Source organism: Staurois parvus, unplaced genomic scaffold (genome assembly GCF_062004578.1).
Source record: "Staurois parvus isolate SC_StPar_1 unplaced genomic scaffold, SC_StPar_1.0 ptg000607l, whole genome shotgun sequence".
Lineage (NCBI taxonomy): Eukaryota > Metazoa > Chordata > Amphibia > Anura > Ranidae > Staurois > Staurois parvus.
In genome coordinates this window covers 1,774,717-1,794,293 of record NW_028318403.1, presented here as the reverse complement: position 1 = coordinate 1,794,293, position 19,577 = coordinate 1,774,717, and the positions used below count along the sequence as shown (strand labels likewise).

Genomic DNA, 19,577 nt, shown 5'->3' with positions numbered 1-19,577 from the left:
GTTTTGGTGATATTTTGAGACAAGGCTACTGATGTAGCTTGAAGCAGAGTTGTGGATGGGTTGGGTTATTTGACTCACAATCGTAAGTAGTAGAGGCTTGTACTGTGTTAACCACTGATTAATGCAGAAAGTTGGATGTTTAACTAATTTATTGTCTAACCTAAATTATATCTAAAGGGAAGACTTTTTTTAGATTTGGGTAGAGTAGGGAAGGGTTGACACCCCTGTTAGGATTTTTATTTTGCTGTTTCTCCACTGAGGAAATTCACTCTGTTTGCTCTGGTGACCATTGTTTCTTGGACATAAAAAAAAGGGAAATTCTGTACAGTATTGGGTTGCCACCATAATAGGAAGTGAGGGGAAATCTCCTATTGGGGACATTTGTTCCAGTAACAACTAAGTAGAGACTTACCTTACTTTTGAAATTACCTATCACTTTCTGTTTTGTCTTCAAGACAGGAAGTAGAGAGTTATCTACTGAATAGGACACTAATGATAAAAAAAAAGGAGAAAGGAATTAACTATTCCCTGCTTTGTCTAGAAAAAAAAAGTTTTGTATTTTGATTTACACTGATCAGCTATAACATTATGACCACCCATTTAATATTGAGTAGCTCTCCCTTTTGTTGCCAGAACAGCTCTGACCCATCAAGGCATGGGCTCCACTAGACCTCTGAAGGTACACTGTAAACCATAAGTAACAGATCCTTTAGGTCTTGTATGTTGCAAAGTGAGGCTTCCATGGATTGGACTTTTTTTTAGCACATTCCACAGATACTCGATTGGACTGAGATCTAGAGAAATTGGATGCCAAATGAATACCTCAAAAGGGACCTTCTTCCAGTTCTGATGCTCATGTGCCTATTGTAGGCACTTTTAGCTGAGGACATTGGTCACCATGGGCACCCTGACTGATCTGTGGCTGTGCAGCCCCATACATGACAAACTGTGATGCACTGTGTTTTCTGACAACATTCTATCAGGACCATCAATTTGGGCTACAGTAGCTCTTCTATTGGCTTTGACTACATGGGCCAGCCTTATTTCCCTATGTGCATCAATGAGTGTTGACCACCCATGACCATGTCGCCAGTGTCCCAGTTTTCCCTCCTTGGACTCTTTGGTAGATTCTGACCAATGCAGACCAGGAACATCCCACAAAAGCTGCAGTTTTAGAGTTGCTGTGACCCAATCTTCTAGCCATTACAATTTGGCCCTTGTCAAAGGGTGTGCATGTTTTCTGGTATCGTGCTTTAGTCTGCTTGTTGGTTTTTGAATTACCAGATACTTAACGGCTAAGTTCGCTTTTTCCAGAAACTCAGCCGGCTGCCTTTATTGCCATCAGGAGACGTTAGTCTTCATCAGGCCTTAACACAAGTCCTCTAGTATATTCTATAGTGATTGTATTAACATTGAATGCTCAAGCCCTGAAGAAGGGGGAGTATTTTTTTCCTGAAATGCGTTGGCTGTATTTGATGCTCTTAACCATTAAATGTTACAAAAAGTTCTTCAAGTGAGATGAACGTTTTTACCAGGCTCTCCTTAGTTCACATTCAAGAATGCAATGTCTGGCAAGTTCTTTCTTTGTTGCTATCTTTGTAGCCTAGGACTAGAACAGGGTCCACTTACACTTTAGTTCAACCACGGATATGCTTCTTTAACGGTAAAATCACTTTACTGTAGGTCCATCGGAACCAGCTTTCAATTCTAGCAATCCAACGTTATCAAACACACAGCAGAAACTAGTCTATGTAGTCGAAGTTCCTCAGTAAATGTTAAAAAACTGTGCAGCTTTCTAAAATGTTCATTAGTTTTATGGTCATACCTGTTAGCCATATGAGACCCCTGTAAGCCTGGACATAGAACTGTTAGTTAGCAGTCCCCATACCCTACCTTGTTGTTAGTTAATGAAAACCATAAGACACTCGCCAACAGCATTACAGGAGTGAAAACAAACAGTTTTCACTTCCTAGCAAAAAGCCAGGACATGGGGATACCTATCTGTGCTCTTTTTGGCCAGGCTTCCTGGGGGCTCACATGGCCTACAGCTAGGACAATAAAATGAATTAACATTTTACAGTTTTTTTAATTTCAACTTGGTACCCGTGACTGCATAGGCTACTTTCTGGAAAAGAAATGTGAACTTAGCCTTTAAATATATTTTGCTGTCATAGGAAAGTATGGGATTCTGTACATTTGATGGTGTTCTTGAGTTTTCTAGTAAATCTCCCCACTGGTAGACTGGTGTTCTGAAGCCGTCTCTTTCTTGCAGATGATGGGAAATTGTCCCTGGAGGAATTTCAGGCTTTTTTCTCCGATGGCACCCTTAACGAGGAGGAACTGGAGAAGCTCTTTCATACCATTGACTCGGACAACACCAAGTAAGACAGCCATACATGTCTCCCCCTGTTCAGTAGAGCGTGTCCGTGTGCATTCCACTCTCCCGCTGTTGTCTCCTATTGCATACTGCTGTGTTTGAAAGCCACATTATGTTCTCTGTCTCTATTTCTCTCTCTGCCCGAATGTTTCTTTGCTCCTTTCTAATAGTTATAATGTATCAATTTACATTTTAGATTATAATTATTTCAGTAACAGTATACCTCCTGTGGAGAAATACAGTGCCTTGAAAAAGTATTCATACCCCTTGGAATTTTCCACATTTTGTCATGTTACAATCAAGAACGTAAATGGATTTTATTGGGATTTTATCTGATAGACCAACACAAAGTGGCACATAGTTGTGAAGTGGAAGGAAAATGATAAATGGTTTTCAAAATTTTTTACAAATATGTGAAAAGTGTGGCGTGCATTTGTATTCAGCCCCCCTGAGTCAATACTTTCTAGGACCACCTTTCGCTGCAATTACAGCTGCAAGTCTTTTTGGGGATGTCTTTACCAACTTTGCACATCTAGAGAGAGTGACAATTTTGGCCATTCTTTACAAAATAGCTCAAGCTTTGTCAGATTGGATGGAGAGTGTATGTGAACAACAATTTTCAAGTCTTGCCACAAACTCTCAATTGGATTTAGGTCTGGATTTTGACTGGGCCATGACTGTAACATGACAAAATGTGGAAAATTTCAAGGGTTATGAATGCTTTTTCAAGGCACTGTAGTTGAAGAGAGATTATAATGGTTGTGGGTCAATTTTATTTTCACATTTTTATACTAATGATATCTATCTATCTTGTTTGTAAAAAACAAAAAAAAAAACTCAAAAAAACAAAAAAAAACATTTGTTTTACAAGTAAATGTTCTTACCTTTCAGACTCTTCTCTACATCTGAATTTCTGAACAGACAGGGAGAGGGGGTGTAGGGGTGATAAGTCTGTGTTTGTATGCAAATTTTAGCTTCAGTGACTGGTCTTTAAAGTGTAACTGCTTTCACGCTTATGTTTGAATGCTCCTTTTTGGGGAGGGGGGCGATCTCCATTCAGTCCTATGGAGAGTTCACACTTCTGAATGGGTGGGATGGAGAAGATTTTGAAGAGCGACTCTAGGGTGCCAAGGAGACCACCTAGCTGAGACCTCAGAAAATCAGGGGAAGGAGAGTCAGACTGAGGAAGTGGGGTGGGAGCAGTGGGGGGGCTTTCATGTAGGCACGTCTGTTAGTAGGGCTACTGTTAAAAATCATGGAGCCCCTGTACAACCTACCTGACAGAGCCTGAACATTTAAGTGAATGGGGCTGCTTTGCCAGTGCCCTGGAATTGTGTGCACTAGTACAAGGATCAAGGGGTTATAGCAGGCAGTGAGGAGGTGATACGATGCCTCCTCACCACCCACCAAATGCTCTCTGAAGAGCAATCCAACTGTGGATCTCATTCAGATTGCTGAAGAGTGTTTCACATTCTAGATCACTCTTCAAAGAGCATTTGACAAGCGGTGCGGAGGTGTTGTATCACCTCCTTATTGCCTGCTTTAGTCCCTTAAATCCCACAGTAACACGCACATTGACATTTTTTGTTACGCCACAATGCAAAGCCATACAGCATACTTTGTACATATGGACCTAACCATCTTTGCTGTGCCCATCATGATGATGACGATCATCATAGGCATCTCACTGTGCTTATGAGAATCTTTATTGTCATTATGATGGTCGCAATAAAGGTTTTTAGCCATATACATATGCTCTATGGCTGTTTGAATACTGTGGTCTGACTATACCTGTTCCCTTTCCAGGAGTGCTGAGCCTGTGCACCTGCCAGGGTCCCTGTGCTGTGGACATCTCACTGATTGATTAGTTACTGCTTGGCTACAGCCTAAAGGTGGGAATACACAATTACAAAATCGACCGATCAGTCATCCGACGACTGAGAGGCGTTCATTCGTTTGTCGAAATCGTGGACCACATTAACCAATCTAAAAAAAGTGTTCGTCGGGCAATACGTAGTGTTGACGTCTTCCGTACAAGTGGAAGTGATGCGGTGTGCATGTGACCTTGTAGCCACGCCCTTCCGGCCAGAACGAGCGATATACACAACAATTACCAGCAATGAGTATAATATCATTTATTCCATGATCTATATACATAAATAGTGATACATAAAATATAATATGCAGAATTCTGGTTTCATTATCTCATTAGGCCAATCTACTTTTAACATTTGGATTTTTCGTTCGTGGTTATGACGATTCCTTGGACATAAACATTCAAGTCATCTTCTGTTTCCGCTCAAAAATCTATCAAGCGTGATAGCGCTTGATAGATTTTTTTCGTACAACCGTCATACCACCACAAAGAAAATCGATCGTTCGTATGTAAAACGACAACATTTTTCACTGTTGTTTAACTGGATTTTTTCGTTCACAATATCATTATCGGTTAAAACATCCTGCTCATCAACGAAGAGAAAATCGTGCGATCAGTGGTTCTGAAAAATTTTTCTTGTCGTGTGTACGGGGCATTACTGAGGCTACCGGCATATCACTCAGCAAAGGGCAGCCTGTGGGCGGTCAGAACTTTAAGGGCTCCATGTACACTGTAGCTCCTAAACGGACGTTCAGGAGCTGTTCAGCATTTTTTTCAGCAGCCCCTGAACTCTCCCTAATGTTTTCCTATGTGTCCATGTACACTATGTCATTTACAGGCAGTTGAGTTTACAGTGGGTTTTTTTTGAACGCACCAAACTTGCGTTCAGGATTACATTTTACTGGCATTTCAAATGCCAAACGCTTGTTTATAAGCATTTGCGTTTAGAAGCGTTTTTTAACTGTTTCATATCCAGATGCTGTCCAGAGCCTTTTTTCATCATCAGAAGTGCATGCAAAGCATTTTCCATGTATTCAAATGGACCCGGTACACCAGCGCAGTTAGTTCCCGGTTTCGCGTGAAGGAAAAAATGGTAGAACGTGCCGCATTATGCTCATGATGGGATCCATAGTAAATACAACTAGAAAAGACAGGTCATCTCAGCACATACTGCTCTCTCTGCTTCTGCTCTCTCTGTTCCTCTCAAAATGTCTGAAATAGTTAATTTTTTACTACTTTGTACATGTCATATAAAGTTTGGTTTAAAAAAAAGGGAGCTGTGTGGTGCGATAAAATGCTCATCACACTGCCCCTGCCTGCACGGCAATCCCCAAAAAAATGCAGGCACAACGTTTTGGCTGCAGAATAGTGTAAATGGGTCCTTAATTTTAGTGTCACGCCCGCATCATGGATTTATCTGCATGCACGCCGAAATAAAAAATGTCCCCTTACTGCCTGGACAAAAATATAAAGCTATAACGAAGAACAAAAACAAAAGCGCACCAACCTTGCGCATTACCTTAGTGAGTTACGGGTGAATTTATTGATTTGAGATACTGTATATACTTGCAAAAGTTATTACTACTTTTGTGAGTATGTATCTCAATTCAATAAATTCAGTCTTTACTCACTGAGGTAATGTGCAAGGTTGGTGTGCTTTTGTTTTTGTTCTTCGTTACAGCTGTTATTGGGCTTCCCCAGCCCTGTGTTGGAGCTGCACAACCTTTGATCGGCTATCGGATGAACTTTCATATATGGTTCAACCCGCTGAATTCTAATCTGGGTTTCTGAGCGCAGGAGGTTTTGTTTCTGTTTCCAAAAATATAAAGCTGCCTGGGCCCCCCTGTTGAATTTACGGGGCCCAGTTCTACTGCCTTATCAGCTGCTCTGCATGCTGATGGCAGTATACATGCATAACTAGTGATAAGGGTACATGTTAAAATCTAGAAAAGTAAAAACTTCATGGAAAATATTATTACCGCTTGGTAAAAAACAAATGTTAGCACAATGTATTTACAGCGATATATTTGTTTCCACCACTGAGAGCCTGGAGCCGATAGTTTTTGGTGTGAACCTCAACGTACTGAGAACCAGTATATACAGTTGCAAGAAAAAGTATGTGAACCCCTTGGGATTACGTGGCGTTTTGCATGAATTGGGCATAAAATGTGCTCTGAACGTCATCTAAGTCACTACAATAGAAGAACACAGTCTGCTGAACATAATACTACACAAACATTAGATGTTGCCATGGTTTAATTGCACATAACATGTAAACATTCACAGTGCAGGGAGGAAAAAGTATGTGAGGCCCTAGCTTAATGACTTCTCCCAGAGTTAATTGGAGCCAGGAGTGAGCCAACCTTGACTCCAATCACTGTGATGATATTGGATGTGTTGCTGACAGCTGTCCTGCCCTTAAAAAACACACACCTGTTTTGGGTTTACTGGTTTCAAGAAGCACTGTCTGATGTGAACCATGCCTCGCAGAAAAGAGCTCTCAGAAGACCTACGGTCAAGAATTGTTGACTTGCATGAAGCTGGAAAGGGTTACAAAAGTAGCTCCAAAAGCCTTGATGTTCATGTGTCCACGGTAAGACAGACTGTCTACAAATGGAGAAAGTTTAGCACTGTTGCTACTCTCCCTATGCGTGGTCGTCCTGTAAAAATGACTGCAAGAGCACAGCGCAGAATGCTGCATGAGGTAAAGAAGAATCCCAGAGTGTCAGCTAAAGACCTACAGAAATCTCTGGCACATGCTAACATTTTTGTTGACACATCTACAATAAGGAAAACATTAAACAAGAATGGAGTACATGGGAGGACACCACGGAGGAAGCCATTGCTGTCCAAAAAGAATATTGCAGCACGTTTGAAGTTTGCAAAAAAGCACCTGGATGTTCCACAGCACTACTGGCAAAATATACTGTGGACAGATGAAACCAAGATTGAGTTGTTTGGGAAGAACACACAACACTATGTGTGGAGAAAAAAAGGCACAGCACACCAACATCAAAACCTCATCCCCACTGTAAAACATGGTGGAGGGAGCATCATGGTTTGGGGCTGCTTTGCTGCCTCAGGGCCTGGACGGATTGTTGTCATTGATGGGAAAATGAATTCCAGAGTTTATCAAGACATTTTGCAGGAAAACGTACGACCATCTGTCCGCCAACTGAAGCTCCGCAGAGGATGGGTGATGCAACAGGACAATGACCCAAAGCATACAAGTAATTCAACTAAACAATGGCTGCCACAGCACAGAATACGCCTTCTGGAGTGGCCCAGTCAGAGTCCTGACCTCAACCCGATTGAAATGCTGTGGCGTGACCTTAAGAGAGCGATTCACACCAGACATCCAAAGAATATTGCTACACTGAAACAGTTTTTTGTGAAGAGGAGTGGTCCAAAATTACTCCAGATCGTTGTGCAGGTCTGATCTGCAACTACAGGAAACGTTTGGTTGAGGTTATTGTTGCCAAAGGAGGGTCAACCAGTTATTAAGTCCAAAGGTTCACATACTTTTTCCTCCCTGCACTGTGAATGTTTACATGTTATGTGCAATTAAACCATGGCAACATCTAATGTTTGTGTAGTATTATGTTCAGCAGATTGTGTTTTTCTATTGTTGTGACTTGGATGACGTTCAGAGCACATTTTATGCCCAATTCATGCAAAACTCCACGTAATCCCAAGGGGTTCACATACTTTTTCTTGCAGCTGTATCAGGAAAAAAGTTTTTTTAATATACAGTATATCATTTAAACATAAGCCTCCTGCTACAATAGGAATATCAGCATTGCTATCATACTGTCATACCGCATTATCTTCAATTTAGCCCATTTTTCCCTTCTCATCCCACTCACCTCCCCTGTTTTATTTCTGAAAAGAAAATTTCCCTAGGAGAGCATAAAAAAACAAAATAAATAAATAAAATTAATTAAAAGAAGAAAAAAAAGAACTCCGGAAAGACCTGGCCAGGTTAGCGGGATCATGTCTAATCCTATGCCGCTCTCTTCATAATCTCCTTATAATTAGATGTGAGTTGAAACCAAGTCCATTGGCAACATGTCTTATGGAATCTTTCTCCTTAATTCCTTAAAGACAGTGTTAGGTATTCCACTTTCATTAGTTCATTTAATGTTGTCAACCACTGCCTTCCTGTAGAAGGAGACGAGTCTTTCCATTTTGCAGAAATGCCTGACCTTGCTGCATTTATCAAATTAATCACTAATGAGAGTTGATATCTTCTCTTTGATAAAGAGGTAAGGTGCAAGAGGCTAGTTGCTGGATTATCTACTAAAGATGGGCCAGTGAGATCATGAATCAGTTTACAGATCTCAAGCCAAAAACAACCTGACTTTCAGACAGGCCCCGAATATATGCAGGGCAGCACAGTGGCTAAATGGTTAGCACTCCCGCCTGGCAGTACTAGGGTCGTTGGTTCAAATCCCAACCACAGCACCACCTGCCTGGAGTTTGCATGTTCTCCCTGTGCCTGCAGGTACTCTGGTTTCCTCCTACACTCCAAAGACACGGTGGTAGGCTAATTGGATCCTGTCTAATTTGCCCTAGTATGCATATGTATGAATGTGAGTTAGGGACCTTAGATTGTACACTCCTTGAGGGTTAGGAACTCATGTGAATGTACAATATATATGTAAAACACTGCATACATTGATGGTGCTATACAAGTACCTGAAATCAGAAATAAATATGCAAGTGTATTCCTTCAGTTTCCCCAAACCTCTAGCATAAGGATCTATCCCTGGATACATCCTATGCAGTAAGAATCTTATATCCAGACTCTTGAAATTTGGAGGCAATTGTGGATTTGTGAGCAAAATACAGTATATATCTACGTTGTGAAATAATATAAAAATCATGGAATTCCTAAATCCCCACCCAGTACAGCGCTAATCAATAAACTCCAGTACATATATAAATGAAACACATACAAATAGGAATGTAAATGGTTGCTCAAACAATAAATCAGTATATACGTTCAAAACACCAGAATGTTATGTCCATAAGTTGCAAAAACCTAAAACCCAACAAAGGTAGCATACTCACATAATGATAAGAGACTGTTAGGGACCTGCTGGCGGTAGCCTCTAGCGTTCCACAGACCGGAATTCCCCACGGCATGGAGTCTAAGCCCCGACCTGCTTGTTCACCAGGGCCCCTGATGGTGGGGATGGACTTGGAGCAGGCTGGAACCAGGTCGCAGCCCCTGGGTGCACCCAGCTGTGGTAGAAGCGCTTGCCGGAGGTGTATACCAGGTGAGAGCCTGATGTGAGGAGGTAGAAAGAGCAGAGTTGGGCAGGCCGGATCGCTAGCGGTGGAGGCAGCATGGTACAAAACAGTAGATAGAAGGATAAACGGGTCACAAGCCGGGTTCGGTAACAGAAGATCAAAACGTGTGGGATAAGACAGGAGAATGGTCAGGCAAGCCAAGGTTAAGAGCAGGAGACAATCAGCACATCAAAGGTCAGGCAGGGTTGGCAACAAAGCAATCTAATCTTCAGGAACACAGGATACCGGTAAGACCATACAGCAATTAGAGCCAGACCTGACCTGTTTTAAATAGGGCGCCCTGCGCCCTGATTGGTCCCAGCGATCGCGAGTGCGCATGCACAAGCGCCACTGCCGTCACGGGTGCCCAGGTCCCAATGCTCGCATGCTAGTGCCGCGCATGCGCAAACCCATGTGCGATCGCGGCCAGATATGGGGTCCCTGACAGAGACTATAGGCAAAACACAAGATATGTAAACACCGCACTTGTATACGCTAAAAAGTATAGCTAAAAACAGCACTGTCCCACTCTTAATAGCTGCAGAGATGCAGTGCATTCACACTCCAAGGCAGCTGACAGTGTTGGGCTCTGACCCTACACGTTTTGTCATCTGAGACTTAATCAAAAGGATCAAAGGCTCAGGTGACGAAATGCATAGGGATGGAACTTAACACCACCTATTACCGTTATGTGAGTATGATACTCACTAAGTGAGGTTTTTTTTATAGTTTTCATCTCACTTTCCTGGATTATTCTGAAACCACTGAGGGGCGGCGAGTGAAGGAGAATCATTCTAGGTGCTTTACAAGTGGTTTCCTTATCTGGACTGTGTCTATAGAAGCCGTGTCCACCTAAATGGGCAAACACATTCAGTGAGTGCAACTCCAAGACTGTGGTGAAGGGAGCATGGAGGACCTCATTAACACACTGAGTGGACATTTGGGTTTGGAAATAGAATGTTGTTTCGCGCATTTTTACATGGACACTGAATTTTAAATGTATGCAATTTATGAACACACCATTCCGGTGTTTTGAATGCATATATTGATTTATTGCTTGAGCAACAATTTCACTTTCTTATTTGTGTGTGTTTCATTTATGTAAGCACTGGAGTTCATTGATTAGTGCTGTACTAGGCAGGGATTTTGGTATTTAATGATCTTCATATTGTTTCACAATTTTTAGGGGCATTTTAAGTACAGCATCTGTTTTAAGGAGCTATGCACATATTTACAGTGCCTTGAAAAAATACTAATATACCTTGAAATTTTCCACATTTTGTCATGTTACAACCAAAAAAGTAAATGTTTTTTATTGGGAATGTATGTGATAGACCAACACAAAGTGGCACATAATTGTGAAATGGAAGGAAAATGATAAATGGTTTTTGAAACTTTTTTTATAAATAAATAAATGAAAAGTGTGGCGTGCATTTGTATTCAGCCCCCTTTACTCTGGGACACCTGACTAAATTCTAATGGAACCAATTGCCTTCAGAAGTCACCTAATTAGTATATAGAGTCCACCTGTGTGTAATTTAATCTCAGTATAAATACATCTGTTCTGTGACGCCCTCAGAGGTTTGTTAGAGAACATTAGCGAATAAACAGTATCATGAAGGCCAAGGAACACACCAGACAGGTCATGGATAAGGTTGTGGAGAAGTTTAAAGCAGGGTTAGGTTATAAAAAATATCCCAAGCTTTGAACATCTTATGGAGCAATGTTCAATCTACCATCCAAAAATGGAAAGAGTATGGCACAACTGCAAACCTACCAAGACGTGGCCGTCCACCTAATCTGACAAGCGGGGCAAGGAGAGCATTAATCAGAGAAGCAGCCAAGAGGCCTATGGTAACTATGGAGGAGCTACAGAGATCCACAGCTCAGGTGGGAGAATCTGTCCACAAGACAACTATTAGTCATGCACTTCACAAATCTGGCCTTTATGGAAGAGTGGCAAGAAGAAAGCCATGAGAAGTTTGCAGTTTGCGAGAAGCCATGTGTGGGACACAGCAAACATGTGGAAGAAGGTGCTCTGGTCAGATGAGACCAAAATTGAACTCTTTGGCCTAAAAGCAAAATGATATGTATGGTGGAAAGCTAACACTGCACATCACCCTGAACACACCATCCCCACCGTGAAACATGGTGGTGGCAGCATCATGTTGTGTGGATGCTTTTCTTCAGTAGGGACAGGGAAGCTAGTCAGAGTTGATGGGAAGAACGATGGAGCCAAATACAGGGCAATCTTAGAAGAAAACCTGTTAGAGTCTGCAAAAGACTTGAAACTAAGGCGGAGGTTCATGTTCCAGCAGGACAACGACCCTAAACATACAGCCAGAGCTACAATGGAATGGTTTAGATCAAAGCATATTTATGTGTTAGAAAGACCCAGTCAAAGTCCAGACCTAATTCTAACTGAGAATCTGTGTGCAAGACTTGAAAATTGCTGTTCACAGACTCTCTCCATCCAATCTCACAGAGCTTGAGCTATTTTGCAAAGATGAATGGGCAGAAATGTCCCTCTCTACATGTGCAAAGCTGGGAGAGACATCCCCAAAAAGATTTGCATCTGTAATTGCAGCGAAAGGTGGTTCTACAAAGTATTTACTCTAATGGGCTGAATACAAATGCACGCCATACTTTTCAGATATTTATTTGTAAAAAATGTTGAAAATCATTTATCATTTTCCTTCCACTTCAGAATTATGTACCACTTTGTGTTGGTACAGTGGGGATCGAAAGTTTGGGCACCCCAGCTAAAAATTTGTATTAATGTGCATAAAGATGCCAAGGAAAGATGGAAAAATCTCCAAAAGGCATCAAATTACAGATTAGACATTCTTATAATATGTCAACAAAAGTTAGATTTTATTTCCATCATTTACACTTTCAAAATAACAGAAAACAAAAAAATGGCGTCTGCAAAAGTTTGGGCACCCTGCAGAGTTAATATCTTGTACTGCCCCCCTTGGCAAGTATCACAGCTTGTAAACGCTTTTTGTAGCCAGCCAACAGTCTTTCAATTCTTGTTTGAGGTATCTTTGCCCATTCTTCCTTACAAAAGTCTTCCAGTTCTTTGAGATTTCTGGGCTGTCTGTCACGCACTGCTCTTTTAAGGTCTATCCATAGATTTTCAATTATGTTGAGGTCAGGAGATTGTGAAGGCCATGGCAAAACCTTCAGTTTACGCCTCTTGATGTAATCCCCCGTGGATTTCGAGGTGTGTTTAGGATCATTATCCATTTGTAGAAGCCATCCTCTCTTTAACTTCAGCTTTTTCACAGATGGCATCAAGTTACCATCCAAAATTTGTTGAAATTTTATTGAATCCATTTTTCCTACTACTTGTGAGATGTTCCCTGTGCCACTGGCTGCAACACAACCCCAAAGCATGATTGATCTAACCCCATGCTTAACAGTTGGACAGAGATTCTTTTCATTAAATTCTGTGTCCCTTCTTCTCCAAACGTACCTTTGCTCATTCCGGACAAAAAATTCAATTTTAACCTCATCGGTCCACAGAACTTGTTTCCAAAATGCATCAGGCTTGTCTGTATGTTCATTCGCAAAGTTCAAACGATGATTTTTGTGGTGAGGACGTAGAAGAGGTTTTCTTCTGATGACTCTTCCATGAAGACCATATTTGTACAAGTATCTCTTTATAGTGGAATAGTGTACCACAACTCCAGTGTCTGCCAGATCTTTCTGGAGGGATCGTGCAGTCAAACGTGGGTTTTGAATTGTTTTTCTTACAATCCTGCGAGCTGTTCTGTCTGATATTTTTCTTGGTCTTCCAGATCTTGCTTTAACTTCCACTGTTCCTGATGACTGCCATTCTTAATTACATTCCGAACAGAGGATATTGACATCTGAAAACGCTTTGCTATCTTCTTATAGCCTTCTCCAGCTTTGTGAGCGTCAACTATTTTCAGTTTCAGTTTTCTAGACAACTGCTTAGAAGAACCCATGGTGCTGATTGTTGGGGCAAGGTCAGATGAGTTTGGGCATTTAAAACCTTTGAGCTTGATATCACCTGGTCTTCCCAGACGATGATTGAGAACAATCCATGACACTGGCAGGTCTCAGCTTTGCAAAGGGGGCAGTGCATGCTATAAATTCTGCAGGGTGCCCAAACTTTTGCAAACGCCATTTTTTTTGTTTTCTGTTATTTTGAAAGTGTAAATGATGGAAATAAAATCTAACTTTTGTTGACATATTATAAGAATGTCTAATCTGTAATTTGATGCCTTTTGGAGATTTTTCCATCTTTCCTTGGCATCTTTATGCACATTAATACACATTTTTAGCTGGGGTGCCCAAACTTTCGATCCCTACTGTACATAAAATCCCAATAAAATTAATTTACATTTTTGATTGTAACATGACAAAATGTGGAAAATTTCAAGGGGTTTGAATACTTTTTCCAGGCACTGTATATATTTTTTTGTGTGAATATCAAGTAAAGAGCAGAAGTGTTGAGTATGGATTTCCTATGTACGTTTTTCATCCATGAATTACTGATTCAAGTCTCATTCCTACTTCAAAGGAAATTGAGTTTCCCAGAAACTGTATATGCCACCATAACCTTTGATACTGTACCTTGTGACACGGCAAATAAAATTTTCAACTTCAGTCACAGAGGCACCAGCTAAACAGGCACAAACAATTTGCCCTCTTTGAAGCTCAGTATGCTCTGACATGACTCCATATCACTAGCAGCACATGCAGTGAATTGTTAAAAGTGAGGCTTCTCACCTGTAGGTGTCTCATCACACATTGGAAGCAAAAGAATATTACATCACTTCCGCTTTCAATGCAAAACATGTCACTTTTACACCTGCCAATCATGTAGTGTTTCCATGTTTTTGTCTAATCCCTGTATTTATATAGTGCTAACAGTTTGCACAGCACTTTATGTTATACAGTACAGTTAAAATACAGTTCAGTACAAGAGGATTAGAAGGGCCCTCCTCCAGAAAACTTACAATCCAATAGGGATGGGCAAATGGAATAAAACATAAGAACTGTGAGGGATGAACTGATGGAAGAAATCAAAGGTTCAGTTCATAGCTGAAGGCAGGATAGCCTTTCCTGAAGAGATGAGTTTTCAGGGATCACCTAAAAGTGGAAAGTGTAGGAGATAGCTGGACAGATTGGGTAGAGAGTTCCAGAAGATGAGAAAGTCTCTGGGGAAGAGCATGGGAGGAGACAAGGAAGTTAGAGAGCAGGAAGGTCATGGGAGAAGCAGAGAGAATTGCTTGGGTGATACATTGAAACAAAATTGGTGATGTAGCATGGGACAAAATTGAAATTGTTTTTTATGTTGTTAGTATTTTGAATGTTATTAGCTGGCCCATAGGAAGTCTGAAGGGACAGGCAGAGAGGGATGGTGGACACTGAGTGGATGGTAAAGTGGATGAGTCTGGCAGCAGCATTCATGATAGACTGAAGGGAAATCTTGTGTAGAAGTAGGCTTATCAGAAGGAAGTTTCAAAAGGCAAGGCGAGAGATAACAGGAGAGTGAATCAGTTGCTAGGTGGTTTCATTAGTTAAAAAGGCTTAATTTGGAGATGTTACAGAGGTGAAGTCTACAAGAATTGGGCAGTGATCGAATTTGGGGCTGAAATTACAGGTCAGAGTCCAGGATTACACCTAGCACCCTAGAAAGAGGGAAGAGACTGATAGTTGTATTTTTTATTTTGATGGAGAAGTCAGGGGAAGGAGCACTGGCATGGGGGAAATATAAGTAAGTAATGTGAGAGGCGACTGAAGGTGTGATGTGGGGAGTAGAGAGATATTTTTGAGCATCATCAGCATAGAGATGGTATTGGAATTCCTGGCCATTCCTCAGGTGACCAACGGAGAAGGTATAGTTAGAGGAGAGAAGAGGCCCGAGGACAGAACTTTGGGGGATCCCTACAGAAAGAGCGCAGAGGAGGACACAGAGTTGTAAACAACACTGAAGGAACGTTGTGATAGGTAGGAGGAGAACCAAGAAAGAGCAGTCTTGGAGGCCAAGAGAGTGGAGTTTTTTGAAGAGGAGTGAGTGGTCAATAGTATCAGCAAAATAGTCTAGTAGTACGAGTATGGAGTAGTGGCCTTTGGTTTTAGCAGTTAGTAAACTGTTAGTGAGGACAGTTTCTGTGGAGTGCTGTGAGTTAAAGCCAGACTGTAAGGGGTCAGGTAGGTTAGTGATGTAAGAGCTCAGACAGTTGTAGATTAGACATTCTCGAAGTTATAGGTAAATGTGAGCACGGAGATTGTCAAAATCAGATCAACCCCAGACACAGGCAAAAGTCATAAAAAGTAATTGACTCTTTGATCACAAAAGACAAAAGAGAGGCGAGAATATAGACAAGTTTATAAGATCTAATAGACAAGTTTAAAGCATTTTAGAGACTTTACCATAATGATTGCACAGTGCCAGTCATATACTGTAAATCATGAGATGGTTAAACAAGGAATATTTACAACTTTATATCTAACTTTACTTTTGTTTTTGGCAATTATAGAGACAGTAGAGACAACTGCAGAATCGGATATCGATACCTGTGTGGTTCCTGATGTTGCTTTTGTTTGATTATCAGCATAGCTGGTTGGACAATTGCAGCCGTCTGCCCATTCTGCTGTGCTGCTGTCTCTCTCATGCATAATGTTCAGTTTCAGGCTTTTATGTTGAGATGTTTCAGTGCTTAGGCAGAACTGATTATTATCATCACAATTTCATTGAAGCTGGCTTCAAAGAATCCATTATAAATTTTAGAACAGACTCTCTGCTAAAGAAGGAACACAGTTATATAGTTAGCTGGAGTTTCACCATGTTTCCTTTTCTTAATTTCTTAATGCCTTTCCCCAGATTGGCAACTCTGGCATATACCACCATGGCTGCTTTGTACTATTGGTAATGTCACACTCCCCACAAGAACAACATTTGGAAGTCAGCACAATTTAGCACGTACCTCAAGCAAAGTCTGTACTTGAACTTTGTCATTTTAACACTGCCCCATTGCTCAGAAAGCTCTGTGTATGTGAAGGGCAGAAAAAACCATGGGTTGGTGTATTTGATAAATCCTATCCTGCATCACTAACAGAGTTTCTAATCTACTCTATTTATGTGGTTGGTATACACTGTAAAGGGTTGTCTGGCAGCCAGTGATGCCACTTCTGTAGGGCCCATTTGACAGCCAGGAGCTGTCTGTTACCAATATCTTATTTCCTTTCTGTGGAGGAAAATTTCCTGGAAAAGATGGCACAATGGCATAGCAGGAGGGAATTACAGGGACCAAAATGAAGGTTCTCTTAAGGATCTGAAAGGTGGACAATGCATCTTATAATTACAGGCACACCTCTGTTTCAGTGCCATAAAGGGAGTGATTTTCATTGAGAGAATCTTAATTATTTGTAGAAATTGGCAAAGCCATTAAAGCACTGTATTGCTTTTAGATCATGGGGGTTGTATCCAACAGAGTCTTGCTTGGACCTTGTTGGGTTCCATGGAAATACTGGTATCAGAAATGATGAGAATGTAAACCTGAGCTCAGTGGAAAATGCATTTAGAGTCTGACATTGAGAGGTACTCCTGTAACTTGGAGAGGACATTGTGAGCATATTTGACATGCTCAGAGAAGGAAGAAGAAAATATGAGAATGTCATCCAAATAGACTACTACAAACCAGCCCAAGCATTGCTGAAATATATCAGTGGCAAACTCTTAAATACAGCAGGATCATTTCTGTTCCCAAAACACAATACTAAATACACATAATGCCCCTTATAAGATTTAAAGGGTGTTTTTGCAATCCTTTCCTGGGCTGATAGGGACAAGGTTGTAAGCTCCTTGGAGATCTAGCTTGGAGAAAACTCGAATCCAACAGCATTCGAGTGAACAGTTTAGTGATGAGATGTTAGGATACTTGTTAGTTGTTATTTTGTTGAGGTTTCTGTATTCTATGCAAGGGCATAAGGTACCATCCTTCTTCTGCACAAAGAACCCTTTGCATGCAGGGGAAGTTGATGTGTGAATAAAGTGGTTTCTGAGATTCTCCTGTAAATAGTCCCTCATGGATTGATTCTCTGGCTTTGAAAGAGGGTGTAATGACCTTTTTGGCAGCTTAGTACATGGCAGAGGTTCATCACTTGTAAGACCTGTAAAGAAGAGAAGCAGTGGAAGCTTTTTTACAGAGGACATCTGAAATATTGGAGTAGAGTCAGGAAGAGTAGTGGTACTTGCAGGAGAGACAAGGGTGTATTGCTGCAGGCAGGTTTCAATGCAGGACTCAAACCATGAGAGGGTCTCATCAACTGCCCAGTCAATTTGTGGATTGTAATGTAACCATGGGTAGCCCATAGTCAAGGGATAGGCTAGACAGAAGAAGATGTAGAAGGAAACTTTTTCATAATGTAGAGCCACAGTTCTTACAGTGAGGTCAGATTTAGGGTAGGGTGTTTGGCTCAGAGGACAATGGAAAGTTTTTAAAGGCAACAAAGGAGAATGGAGTCTCCATCAGGAGAATAGGATCTGGAGATGGAACAAACAGCTTATTCTTTTTGGCCCTAAACTGGCTGAGACTTGAATAACTCCAATTTCCTCCAGACCCTGGCTTTTCCCAGGTTGCTTGGACAGATAGTCACACAGTGCCCTTGGGCAGTAAAGTCAGAAGCCTAGTATATGTCGATAGAGGTTTTCCTTGGAGGATGAACATGTAGGTCCAATTTTCATGGGCTAATCTGTACAGGCAGAATCAGCCCTTGGGAGCAATTGTGATTCATTGATGGGCACTGGCATTAAGGCAGCACTGCATTCCAAACATCTCATAAGCAATAGGCAATACAAATGGTGAGAGTCTTGGTTTTCTATTTAGGGTGGCGGAACCAGGGTCATGAACAAACAAGTCTGTTATGCTTTCTGAAAGTCCCAGCTTGAATTATTTATAGGGAACTGGGTCATTGCAGGTGGAATCTGGTGCTCAACTCTGAAATTCGTAGGAGTACTGTTTAGCCAGATGCCCCTGATGTTTGTTTCTGGGTCATTGTAAAGAAGGCCCAAAGCTTTAGTCAACAGACTGTAAGGTCTGATCAGATGGAGACAAACAGAAAGCCAAGCTTGTGGGTCCCCATAGAGCATAGAAATTATTATTCTGTCCCTGAAGCTGAAAATGTAACTAGCAACTGTTGAAAAAATTGTAAAAACTTTAGCTATGAAGTATGAATATGAATTTCTCCACAGTTCTTATAGCTGCAAAGGTGTATGGTTGCTTTTGTTAAAGTGTTTTTTATGGCTTCTTCAGTATATTAAATAAACGTTAGGTTGCATAGTCTAAGTGTAGGTTTACTTAAAGATTATATGGAGGTAGGAGGAGGAGGTAGGAAAAGGTGTACTGTGTCTGTGCCCATCCCCACCAATACATAATCATGACTAAAGTATGAATGGATGGTTTAACGAAAACTCCTGTTTTTCATGGGATCAGACTGTGCAAATTATTCTACATTTGCATCGTTTTTATCCTTCTGAAATTTGCTTTTTTTTTTCTTTTATTATTTAATTGGTATTCTATGTGGCCAGGTTACATTCAGATCTAAGTTCTTCTCCTCAGAGTAAACTATTTATTCAATCTTTTTCATGATTTGAAAGTCAGGATACCAAAGCTTTGTCGACATTATGAATATTTGACTTGAATACACTAGCTGTTTTATAGAGTCCAGTTTACAAACCAGCAATTGGACATTCCAGGTCTTAAGTGTACCTGCTATTTCAGCTATTTTGCAAATGTCAGCCTCAGCCCCAAACCTCTAACGGCAGAACTGAAACCACCATTAGTATTTGACTCTGTTTATTTTATCTTTGAGGCTTTAGGTCATTATTTTAATTGCTTTCCATTTTTTTTTATCTCTGGCATTCTCCCCCACCCTGTTTTCTCTTGTAATGAGATTACGTCTACTGTGTCAGATGCTCTACACCAGAGCAATGCAGTAATTAAACGAGTGTCACTTTAAAATCACTTACTGACTTTGAAAAGAGACCTT

General features: G+C 41.0%; 1 protein-coding gene across 3 annotated transcripts in view; it reads left to right on the top strand.

The window, feature by feature from the left end:
* NECAB2 (N-terminal EF-hand calcium binding protein 2) overlaps positions 1 to 19,577 on the top strand; it is a 355,097-nt gene that overhangs the window by 136,178 nt on the left and 199,342 nt on the right. For all 3 annotated transcript variants that reach the window (XR_016315375.1, XM_089692863.1, XM_089692862.1), the window contains exon 3: positions 2,273 to 2,381. Coding sequence is in view for 2 of the 3 variants with exons in the window: in XM_089692863.1 (XP_089548989.1) it covers positions 2,273 to 2,381 (109 nt within the window). In the remaining variant the exon portion in view is untranslated. The remainder of the gene's footprint in view (positions 1 to 2,272; positions 2,382 to 19,577) is intronic.